Source organism: Pelodiscus sinensis, chromosome 29 (assembly GCF_049634645.1).
Source record: "Pelodiscus sinensis isolate JC-2024 chromosome 29, ASM4963464v1, whole genome shotgun sequence".
Taxonomy (NCBI): Eukaryota; Metazoa; Chordata; order Testudines; family Trionychidae; genus Pelodiscus; species Pelodiscus sinensis.
In genome coordinates, this window is record NC_134739.1 from 8,962,764 (window position 1) to 8,975,349 (window position 12,586).

General features: G+C 52.2%; 1 protein-coding gene across 6 annotated transcripts in view; it reads right to left on the bottom strand.

Annotated features, from left to right (window-relative positions):
- Positions 1–273: 273 nt before the first annotated feature.
- The window catches only part of ATP6V0A1 (ATPase H+ transporting V0 subunit a1), a 52,767-nt gene continuing 40,454 nt past the window's right edge, over positions 274–12,586 (bottom strand). For all 6 annotated transcript variants that reach the window (XM_075911423.1, XM_025179732.2, XM_075911424.1 and 3 more), the window contains 2 exons: positions 12,048–12,219; positions 274–2,755 (listed from right to left, as the gene is read on the bottom strand). In XM_075911423.1, the coding sequence (XP_075767538.1) occupies positions 2,662–2,755; positions 12,048–12,219 (266 nt within the window). In that variant the 3' untranslated portion in view covers positions 274–2,661. The remainder of the gene's footprint in view (positions 2,756–12,047; positions 12,220–12,586) is intronic.

Below are 12,586 nucleotides of genomic sequence, written 5' to 3' on the forward strand. Positions count from 1 at the left end.
GACACGGGAGCCCAGGCAGATTGTCTGTGCTGGGGGCTCACATTCTAGATTCCCAGCTGGGCTCATCTGCCAGCCCCACTTGGGATTCCATCCCTCCTTGGGGGACAGAGGCAGAGCTGCCCAGCTGCATCTCCGACCCCGGCAAAGCCAGTCAGGGCCTCTGCCCACAAGGCCCCGCCTGCAGAGAGCAGCTTGGGGCGGAGAGGCTGGGCAGGGAAGGCCGAGCCTCAGGATGCTCAACGGAAGGAAGGAAGGAACGCAGATAGCTCAGGCTGCACTCAACTCCAACAATTTAATGTGTAAGGAGGGATTGGCGCGGCAGGGGGAGGGGCGGTAGTGTTACTGCTCCGGCTGCAGACCAGACCTCACACACAACAGCATTGTAAACACCCAGTAAGATCAGCACGTAAACAGCGGGCACGTCGCACAATGCGCACCCCCCACCCCATGGGACACCTACACCGGCTGCGGACTAGAAACATGGCTGCCCTGCCCCCATGCCTCACCCCCGCCTGGCACAGACCGCACGAGCCTTTCAGTGCTACCCCACCCTGGAGAAGCCTCTCCGGTGTGGGGCATTTTCCCATTGGAGGCCAGTTTGAAAGGGCTCCAGTGACTATTTCAATAGTATCTATTCTCCCCCCCCCCCCAACCCCTCAGTGCATCTATTGCAAACAGTGCAGAACAAAGCATCGCCCCGGCCGAGGCTGGTTCCAATGGGGGAAGGCAAGTGACTATTTGCGCCCTGCACAAGGCACCGCTGCCCCTATTTACGCCCTGTTCCCACCGAGGCCCCTGTTCAGGGCTCCCAGACTCTGGTCCCTTCGCAAGGGGGCTGCCTAGACAGTAGCAGGCCAATCCTCAGAGCCCTGAATTCTACTAGCTTCATTAAGCCCCAGTCTAAGGTGCCTTGGGCCACGCCCGTAGGGCAGGGAGCGCACAGCTCGCACCCCCCTGGAGTGTCACATGGTTCTGGGAAGGTTACCAGCCCCCCAGCGCTGAGCGTCCAGCGGGGCAGCACCGAGACCACCACAAGGCCAAGAGTTCACTCTCCTTGGCTGTGCGCCTGCTCAGAACAGGGCAGCGCTGGCCGAGGAGCGAGCCGGGCGGTGACAGACGCGACTGCGATGGAGCGTGGGCACCAGAGCCTCTGAGCAGAGCCCGTGAGCCAGCGCCCGGCTGTCAGATGCTGTCCTCTGTGCACAGCAGGTAGGTGGCAGAAAGGAGAGAAACGCCTCCCGACTGTAGCCTGCAGCTCCCATAGACCCAGCCCCAAGCCTCTGAATACAGGGCCTTGGGCCTGGGAATGGTGTGGAAGTGCAGCGCACAGCCCAAGGGAACTGAATACCCCGGGACCTTGCTGGGCTCCCCACTTCGCCAGCAGCCCAAGCAGCACTGACTGGTTCTGCAGGGAAGGGCACTGAGGCCAGGAGGTGAACAGGGAACACTCCCTGCTTCACTGCAACAGCCCTGGGTTGTCTGGCTTGTGCGCCTAGAACGTGTCTGGATCTGGGCTGCTGGGGGAAACAGGTACGTTCTCTTTACACAGACAGCAGGGCAGACACGTGGGCCTGGCTAGGGAGAGCCATTCCCTGCTGGCAACTGGCCTCTTGGCAGGCTGCCCTCGGCATCCAGGGGAGGGTGGCTGCTGGGCGCTGCTTTAGGTAAGGCAGGTGCAGCCCGTGGTGGACAAATTCTGGGCACAAGCCTCCTGTGTCCGGATTGAGAAGTGCTGGGACACTGCTGAGGAAATGGAGACCTGATGCCACAGGCTGTGAGCACGGGCAGGGCTGGAAAGTGAGGGGAGACCCTTGTGTGAAGCACGTCAGACCCCATCTGCCCGGCTCCCCAGTGCCAGGCAGCAGGAAGGCTAGAAACCAACGGCCGATGGGGGGGGGGAGGGGAGAACACAGTGAACTGACCCCAGCAGGGGGAGGGAAGCATGCTCTACTACCCTCCCCCTGCCCCAGCTCCCTGAGCCAGGAAGCACCCAGGCCCAGCAGCAGGATGGGAAGAGAGCAGCATTCTGAATCTGTGAGCAGAACAGCTCAGCGAGATCACGGTACAGATAGAAGCCACAGTGACTGCTCTGGGCTGTACGTGGCCCCAGCTTCCCCCAAACGCCTTTGACCATCAGTGGGTTTAAACAAAAGGTGGCAAAGACACTAGACTCCTCCCTCTAAAGGCTTCCCCCTCAGATCAGCTGGGCTACGGGCAGGCTGAAGTTTGCACGGCCTGTTCCTAATGCAATAGGAGGTGGGGTCTGTCCCTCAGTGCTTTAGCCAAGGAGCCAGTTTTTGTACAGCATCATTGGATACATGATTAAATACACCGAGTCTGGACGTTCCTATGAGACCCTGGCTGTAAACACGCGCAGCACTCGGCAAGCTGTTCACTTAGGAAAGAAGGGACAGACGTGATGTCAGCTAAGCTTGCTACCGTGTTGCTCACAGCTCTCCACTGTGCCACTTCAGACAGATACTCCGGGAACTGCAATATAAGTTAATTTCGCAGAAGAAGCACATCACTGTGGGGAGAGCTACACACAACTTCACCACACACACACACACACACACACACACACACACACACGACTAGGGCTAGCCACTGCACAACACAACAGCCTTGGAGTAACACCGCTCAGTTAGGGTGATGAGGTTTCTAATCGTCAAATTTTCCTTCCCGGATGTTGTCAAACGAGAAGGGGAGGAACTTGAATCCAGTGCCCATGTAGAACTTATTCTGGAATTCAACCCTGAAAGAGACAAAGAAAGAATGAGCGTTCCTCACCCTCAGCAGCTGCTATTTGCAGGGACTGGCTCCAAGTTCAGTGTATTGGGACTGGCAGATGACATGAAGCTTTCAGTAAGACAGCAGGCATCAAACTATGGCCAGCAAAACATGCCCCGCTCAGATCGCTCCTCCCCCATAGGGACGTGAACAACTAGTCAACTACCCGATAAGCAAATGTTTATCGTATTGTCAACGTACTCGTCCAATAATCGCTTCCCCCCCCCCCTTTCTGATAGAGGGAGCAAGGGGAGGGTGCTGCGTGGAGCCCGGGGCAGCTGGGGATTCCATGCAGTGCTGCTACTTTGAAACGCCGTGGGGAACACAGGGCCAGTGCTCCCGACAGAGCAGTCCCCCGCTGGCCCTGTGCACTCCACAGCGCTTTCGCCCTGGGGCTGTTACACTTGAGAGGCAGAGGCGCCCTTATCGACTAGTCAACACAAACTGCATCAACTATTCGATTAGCCAACTAACCTAAATTTAACTTCCCTCCTCCCCCACCTGCTGGGCAGAACAGACAAAAACGGACAAAATACAAAAATAGAAAGAGCAAGATACAAAAAAAAAAAAAGGGGGGGGGGGGAGAAATCCATGAGGCGGGTTTCACACGGAAGCATTTAGATAATGAAAGGAACATACGTCTCCTCCAGAATATTGTTTCTTTAAAAAAAAAAATCACATTCTATAGATCACATTTATAACACACTGATCTCGTGATCCTATGTGGGGGCTCCCCACGGCCAACCTCCCCGAATACTGAAAAGTATAAAGCCCCTGGTGTATATGTTCTCATTCCCTTTGTCCGAGGGCTGTACCATGCCTGCTGTCCTCAGTGCTCTCTCCATAGTCTCAGCATTTTTCTTGAAAACTTAAGGACAGAGATCAGACAGACACCCAGGGATCATCTAGAGCCTCTCCCCATGTCTGCTCCCTCCAGCCCCTGGGAGGGCCAGGACGGGTCTCTGCAGAGGATTGAGAGATTTGCCCAGTTGTGCTTTAAAACAGCCTGTGCATGCGAGTTTCTGCTCACTTGCCTTGGCCATACCATTGGGGTATTTCCCCCAGACACAAAGAGGTTAAAACCTGCCCCCTCAAGCCCTTTCCCCGTGTTGGCTGGAGCCCTGCGCCCAGGGCGAGCCTTTGGGGCAGAGACCCTTACTAAGTGGATGAACAATGCCTGGCCCAAAGGGGCCTGATCTCAGTTGGGCCTAGCAGATGTCGCAGTCTTTGACCTGCGCTAGTGGTTCTCTCAGCCAGCAACTCCCCACACTGGGAGCCCTCAAGCGCCAGGCACTGCTAGCATGAACGCTGGCCACAAAACACAGCCACGCCGAGCGAAATGGTCAGTCTGGGGGCTGCCACCCATACGTAGGAGCATCTGGTCTCCCACAGACGGAGGCCAATGTGCTGCAATGCCAGTAAGTCCACACAAAGAGTTGCTCTTGCTAAAGTCAGGGTCAATATTATGTGGACATGGTACAAATGGGGACAGGATGTCTCCTCCTCTCGCCAACGGCGGACAAGGTGTGCGACACCCACCAGAACCTTTCACGTTTTAACTTAAATATTTTAGAACCTCCCTCCTCCTGCCCCCCTCACTCAGTCATCTGGGTTTAGCTGGTGAAGCACATTTTCCCTGGCTGCTCCTGAAGAAACAGAGATATGCACAGTCTCAATCTCGGCATTAACTTCACTTTTTCGTTTGTTTTCCCTAAAACTAAATTGGAAAGGAATGACCCTGGAGAGCTGCCAGAGGGTCAGAACACTGCCAAATATGGACAGAGAAACCATGAGTCATAATAAAAACAAGCGCAGTGTTTCTGTGCGCCCCATGAGAAACACTTTCCAGTCTCCTGGCCATGGGAACCCAATTGGCACACAGTGGGGCTCTAGCAGAGTAAATTTTCAGATGATCTTAGGACACATTTTGCATGATGAATTTTTAAATGGTATAAACTGAAGTGTCCCAAGGACACCGGTAACAGTCCTTAGAAAGTGACTGCATGCAAGAGGGCGTGAGCAACAATGACAATATAGCACAGTCGCTTGCAGCCCAGTTTGCAAAGAAAACACAGCCAAGGAGCGAAGCGTTCGGACGGACATTCTGCCGAGAGATTATTGCCTGCGCAAACAGGGATGAGTTCCCTGCTAAGGAATCCTTGGGGGTGAGCAGGAGTTTCCACGTAGGAGTGAAAGCTTCATTGCCAGGAATCTTGACACTAAGTCTCCTGTGACTAATTCCTATTCTGTAAGGGAGGGGAAATCAGAGTAGTGTCTCACACCGAAGCACAATTAGATGAAATTATAACCATGATTGCTAATCTTTCTGATTTGCTCTGTGCAGGCAAGCTCCAAGTCCTTGTCACAGCCGTAGATACCTGAGTCCGACACGCTGTTGCCGCATGGGAATAGACAGCGAGACCAGGTCACTTTCATCTAACAGAACTCTGAACTCCAACGAAATAAACATCTACCAAATAAAATCCAACGCTTCTTGGCATCTACGCCCCAGAAGAGCCAGAGTACAAGGATCTGCTTTGCAGTGCTAGATGCCTGCTGCTCCTCAGCATGCCAGCGCCGCTGCATAACGCGGGAGGGCGTCTCTGGTTTCCGATCAAGCGCTGCAGAAGAATTCACTAAGTCCTTAGCTTTGCTCTTTAAACAAACAGGGACTTAACTGATTTTTGGGCTTGTGCTAACACCCCAGGGTTTTCATATCAACAGGCCTGTGCCACCAACTGTCCTACAGTACAGCCCATGGGGGATTTTCTAGCAAGATCCCCCTGGAACTGCAGGGCCACACGTGAAGCAATTTTCCCAACCTGCAAGCATCAGCAAAGGTGTTTTAAGCCACAAAACCACATTTCCATGCGCATGTGGAAGCTGCTGTGCATCGCCCAGGTGCCTCAGTAGGTGCTAAAGAGTTAATTTGGGAACTTAATGCAGGGCCTGCTCTGGAAAGTGGCCTCTCCTTCCCTTTGAAGTCAAGTGGCCCTTGCCTGTCCTGTGGTTAGATTCATCATTATCAGGCTTCCCCAAAAAACAGGCCAGGCTTCAGCTCCAGCAGGGCTGACCACCCTCCCTTGGCTTACGCCACATGGCGATACCCTTTTAAAGCCGCGAGCCTTTTACAAATGACAGCCAACAAATAGTTTTGCCCCAGTGGGTGGGGACCTGAGCCTCACTACACCCACGTCTGCCCCCGGCATTCCAAGCCGAGTACAGTTACAGCCCACCCACCCCTACGGGAAATTAATCCTCCTCCTCTGGCTGCAGAACACCAACAGCTTTGCTAGGGCAGACGGTGTGCGCCTGTCCGGTCATCCCGAGCTTCGCTCTCAGGTTACAGCTCAGAACAGCTGGCCACGAAGCAGCCTGTTAATACTCCTTTGTGGGTTTTGCACAGCTGTTTGTGGCTTGCCACGTTTGTCGTGTCTGTTTGAAGTCTATTTTGGCGTCACCACCCAAAATCGTGACCCTCCCTGCCCCGCAGGACCTCGCCATGTGACGGGATCCAGACATGGTGTGACTTCGAAGTAGTTATTAAATGCTTCACAGCCAAAGGGGCCAATTCAGAGCCATGTCACTGCCCTCCCATGGCTGCGCAACAGCCAATTCTATGAACATCTGAGCAGCAGCAGCATGCAGTTCAGACAACGCGGAGCGTGAAAAAAATGCTTTCCACAGTCCCTGCTGCAAACATCTGCCGTAGGAACCTGCCTTGTACATGCAGAGAAAAGAAACACACAGACTAAAATCCTCAGTAGAATTCAGCAACACCTGTCAAAGAGATATGATTCAGTGTACATCAGTGCAGACAAGTGGATGGCGGGGTGATGGAAATGGCTGTGTGCCTCCAGCAAGAAAGTGAACTGGGACTGGCTGCTAAGGCAAAGCCTGGTCATTTTACTGAGTTCTAGCAACAACAACAACAATTAGGCTGGTCAGCTCGCATTCAAAGTCTGCGCAGATGACTCCGTATTTAATCAATTTTCCTACTCCTAATGGGTGGGAAGGGGCAGCTGCCAGTCCCACTCAGAGAGCGGTTTAGAGACTTGCTTCCCTCTCCAAGGGCTAGGCATAGCATTCAAGGAAGTGAACGACGTGCCCGGCTGTGTTTGAATTAAGCAGGGATGCCACAAATTGCATTCACGAAAAGCAAATAGAGACAAAGGAGAGTGGAAAACAAGCAGTCAAGTTACTAGCCAAACGGAAATCAAAATCAGTCCACGTTTCCTGTTCAGCTGAATCAGCAGCTCTTCATGTTGCGCAAAGATGGGATAAGAAGGGGAACTAAAGATGCGCTAGGTCAAGATCACTGCCAAAGTTTGAGCACTCAGTTTCAACAGGCAGTTAAACATTTGCCACAAAACACTTAGTCCAAGTTACTGATGGAGGCATCTGTATTTTCTGAAAAATAAATGGTCTCCAACTGGGCGTGCCAGGCAGACCTCTTAGATTAATCTATTTTCCACCAGCAAGCATATGTTAAATGACTTCTCTTTTCCCTGAAGCCTGCACTACTCACCCGCCCCTTTAGAATTCCAGATAGTCGACTCCTCCGCAGCTACAAAAGCCAATCTTACCCAAAGCTTCTATGAAGCCACTCCTCCTAGGACAACTGTACTTGGTCCTATTGCTCCATGTTAGAGAAGACAACATTGGAAGCACATGGATTCCCTGGTCAGAATACAAAGGAATGCTAACCGTGTATTGTTTGGAGACCAAGAGACTTATGACTGTTCCGCAGTGGTAACAGTACTGCAAGTGCCAGGCTCAGCACAGGACTGGAGATCATTTTATCTTAAGTTGCTCCCCCCCCCCAGATGGATGAGCAGATTTGCTTTTACAGAGTTGACAGGTGAGAGGCTCCCATGTTCAGCAGAAATGGGACTTCACTCTAGAGTTATGCGCTGTAGTTTTCCGGTAAACGCTCTGCAGATGTTCTACACGGCAGCTGTGTTCCATGCTATTACAGTTGTTTCTTGGCTCCAGAACTGCCACCGGTATCGGTCAGCTTGCCAATCACCGGGCCACCTTCCCTTTAGGACTTGCATGAGTTCAAGATTTGAAACATGGTGCTTAAAAAAAACCTTGGCATTGTGCAAAGCTCCTTCTTGGGCTAACAGGGAACATGCCTTTTCAGCAATATGTTGTGGACAATATACAGGCAGTCCCCGGGTTACGTACAAGATAGGGACTGTAGGTTTGTTCTTAAGTTGAATCTGTATGTAAGTCGGAACTGGCGTCCAGATTCAGCGGCTGAATCTGGACACCAGTTCTGACTTACATACAGATTCAACTTAAGAACCCCAGGCGTCCCCAAGTCAGCTGCTGCTGAAACTGATCAGCAGCTGATTCCAGGAAGCCTGGGGCAGAGCAACTCTGCCTCGGGCTTCCTGTAGTCAGCCGCTGGTCAGTTTCAGCAGCGGCTAACTTGGGGACGCCTGGGGTAGAGCAGCTCGGGTGCTGCTGGGTTGGTCCAGTAGCGCGGCCGCTCCTTGGCGCTACTGGACCAACCCAGCAGCACCCCAGCTGCTCTGCCCCAGGCGTTCTGATTCAGCCACTGCTGAAACTGATCAGCAGCGGCTGAATCAGGACTCCTGGGGCTGAGCAGCTGGGGTGCTGCCGGGTTGGTCCAGTAGCGCCAAGGAGCGGCGCTGCGGGACCAACCGGCAGCGCCCCACCTGCTGTACCACAGGCCCTGGACTTTGCTCCACGTCTCCCTGGTCTGTTGCGGGGGGGGGGGGGCACTAGCTGCGTCCCCCCCAGCAGACCAGGGAGACGCGGAGCAAAGCAGCGGAGGACCCGGGCCGGACCGCGGCGCTTCCAGATCAGCGCTGCGGTCCGGCCCGGGTCCTCCGCGGCTTTGCTCAGCGTCTCCCTTTGCTCCACATCTCCCTGGTCTGCTGGGGGGGGGGCACTAGCTGCGTCCCCCCCCCAGCAGACCAGGGAGACGCTGAGCAAAGCCGCGCAGGACCCGGCCCGACCCGCGGCGCTTCCAGCTGATCTGGAAGCGGTCGCGGGTCCGGCCCCGGGTCCTCCACCGCTTTGCTCCCCGTCTCCCTGGTCTGCTGGCTCCCGCAGCAGACCAGGGAGACGGGGAACAGCTTTTCTCGCCCCGGAGGAGGCGGGTGGCGGGACCAGGCGTCCCGCCGCTCGAGTCCTCCGGGGCGAGAAAATCCCTGTTCGTAACTGCGGATCCGACATAAGTCGGATCCGCGTAACTCGGGGACTGCCTGTATTACTGTACGAGCTGAGCCATTGCTTGCATGGGGTTGCGAATCAGGCCCTATCTGCATACGTCTAGAGGCTACGAGTGCTTAGCAAAAGAGGTGGATGCCTTAAAAATATACCTGCTTTGTTTCAGGGCATGCTTTCAGAATGTTTTTCTTGTGGAAAAAAGAAATCAGTGCTTAAGTTTGAAGGAAAAAACGTCTAAAGATTTAAAAAAAATATATTCTACCTCCTCTTTGCCAAGTGTGACCGCATGCTGCAACTCAGAGGCGACTTAGAAGGCCAGCTACTAATTCAAAGATGCAATTAAACATCGGAAGAGTGGGAACATCATGTACAAGTTGACACACGGCTCGCTATCTGGCCCTGGCCGATAACAAAAACACACTACAGTGGGTAAAAGATCAAAATTATTTTTGTTGGACTTTGTTACATACGGTCAATGACAGTTGTGAGAGGACAAGGAACACTAGCTAGAAGCAACGGGCTCTAACGTAACTAATGTGAAGTTTTCTAGGCTGGATGCCAGGAAAAACAGAAACCCCGCAGCCATTTTCAGTAGTTGCAGAGAGCCCCTCCCCACAGAAGATGGCTACGCTTTAGAATTCCTGTATGAATCACGACTGTGGTTTGAATTCTGCAGATCCCTGACTGTACTGGAAAGTTTCAACGCATATCTGAAAACTGTGCCATTAGAGGGTGCAAAAGTGTTAAGTTTCCATCCCAAAAAGAAATCAGAGGAAGTCCCAAAAGCTGCAGTCGGCATTACCATCAGAGTTTATTTCTTACTGAGGGAAAAAAAACACCACGTTAAACTGCTTTATTTCTTCTCTCCGTCTCAAAGACACAGAGTTTGGCTTTCTACCCACGGGATTTCCAAAGCACCCAGAACAGAAAACATGGCGCTGTGTTTATTTTCAATGAGTGCCGACAACAGCCCTTAGTGCCTGTTTTCAGGCTGTAACTGGCTCGCTTCACACAAGGAAGCAGACAGAATGGCAAATGGATGAGCAGGAGCGCATGCCTCACAAGCTACATTGGTACTTTGTTCTAGGGTTGGACAAAAGAGTGAAGCACTCAGAATTGACTCAGTAAAATTACTGAAGGAGATGGGAGAAGAGGAGGAGGAGCAGTTACTCCCAATCTCTCCTGTCTACTTCTGGGTGAAGTTTGAGGGGAACCCAAAAGCCAGCTAAACCATTCCTCTGGTCACACCAGAGAGAGCACCAGCCACTCTGCAGATGGAGTTCAAAGTGGACTAAGTGCTCTTTAAAAAACAGGGACTAGGAATTTACTGAGCCTGGGCAGGGAGAAGTGATTATGCTTCACTTAATCTCACGTCTCTTCCCTTACGGAGTCTCTCTGCACACACAAGCGGAACTCCCTGCTGAGCAGGGCTAACAGCAGTGGCAAAGGGGCTTTCTCTGGATGTACAAAAGAGTAAAATTAAATGTGCTCTCAGCAAGTTCACTGGAAGGAAAGGTGTAATGTAAAGAACAATGGACACAGAGGAAACACCAGAGAGAATCTGCTACCCTGGCTGAATAAAAATCGAGTTACTGCAACGGACCAAGGGCCTAGAGCTCAGAGAGCTCCTAGAATCAGATTTTAAGAAGTCAGTTTGAGTTCCCAGAGGAAAGTTTTGTAGCTCCCGATTCTGCTTTGAAAGCCATGAAGCAGCAAGGGAGAGTAGTCACCACGCACTGAATAAGAGAATAAACTCTCTCAAGACAGCCAGACCCGCCACCGTAAAGGGCTACTTCATCTCCCATTAAAATGGGTTAAACAGCAAATCAGCAGCTAAACAGTTCATCAGGCTGACACCGACTCACTAGCGTGTTTGCTGCTGGGTGTAAAATGATATCCCCGATCATCACCAATACACTACTTGAAAGTGAGAAACCCCTCCGAGCTCTCCCGCAGCAAGCCTCTGCATCTGTTAACCGCTACCAAGGGAGCAACAACAGCCTTCTCCATTGGGCCCGCCCTCACTGGAAGGGCTTTCTGCATCTTTTACCCAACTGAGAGGTACATAACGAATTACTGGAAGAAGGAGGGTTCAGCAGTGACCTCTGCCCAGACCACTGGTTTAATCTTGTCTCTCAAAACACAGCTGGCCTCTCCGGAAACGAGTCCACTTCTCTTACAGGAGAAAGGGCCAAGGCAGACAGTTCTCTGATCCCAGCCCAATATCTCAAATGATCACCCCAGGCTGAGGCCTCACGGTGTAACTGCTCTTGTTCTCTTCCACCCCATTTTCTGGATAAAGAATGGACTGTCTTGCTGGCCACACATGGAACTGCAGTTACTGGGCACAGTGTAACACCATTAATGAGAAAAGTGACAATCAGGCAACACAGCAAAACCCCAAACCTTCAACATCCCAACACAGGCTGCCTAGAAAAGTTCAGCTGGTTTCAATGGAACTTGTTCGTGGCACAGAACAGTTACTTCCAAGTAAAGCCTAGTGACTTAACTGTAGGGGACAGGAGTGAGGATTATTACCATCAAAACAGAAAATAAGGTCCCTAAAAGGTTTAAAAACATTCTTCCTGCCAAAAACTGCTGGCTGTAGAACAAACACTTAGTTTAGTTACACTCAGTACCAGTGTCCCTGTAAGCTGAGCACTTGGTCGGCTGCCCAGGAGATTCAGGTACCGCCCAGTTGATTGGTAGAGCGCCCAGTCACCCACAACTGATACCATGTGTTTCTATTGGTGGTGCACATCTGCACGTGCCTCAGTGCACATAACAAAACTATTCTGCACATGAATGGAGCATTGCTCAGTACCATTATCCACGCAATGTCCCAGCAGCACCAGGCAACACAGGTTTCAGCATTCTATTACCAACGCTTAATTTTATAACCCAACTTCATAACTTTTCTTGAGGGGGGCAAGAAGGGGGGAGGGGGTGAGTGTATGCAGCACCATAGGAGACAGCACTCCTGGTGGTGGTGAATTATCAGTACTCGTTTTGCTTACAATATTTTTAAAGCTTCTACGTTCCAGAAAGCTCACCAGTGCAGACGGAGTGCGTGAAGGAAAGCAGACAGGCCCTCCATGATCAGAAGGATTGCCACGGTCAGGGTAGCGAAAGCAGCAAAGATGAAGAACAAAGCTAAACTTCCAGCCAGACTTCTCATGCTGAGGCCGATGTGGATGACCATTGTCCAGAGCACCTCGGAAAGCTCTGTAGAGAGAAAAGTAGCAGCTGTTTTTGGGTGGCTGGAAGGGGAAGCTTTATCTCACTGTGCACTGGCTTTACGGGAATGTTCAGAAATGGCCTGTTTCTATCCGGCTCCAGCTGCTCCCAGTGCTGCAGCAATTGGAGGGAGGGTTCTCCTTGGGCTGCTTGTGAAGAACAAGACGAGCTTGAGGCCATCAGGACCTGAGCCCCAATTCCTTACACACAGTCCGAGACCAGCACTGCCATTACTAAGTGCTTTAAATTCCTCTCACTTTGCCCGAGCCAGGGACCTTTTCCTAAACAGCCATGCACAAGCAGACCCCAGGCAGCTCCTGCGTCTCACTAGTCACCCACACAAGAACAGTGTGAC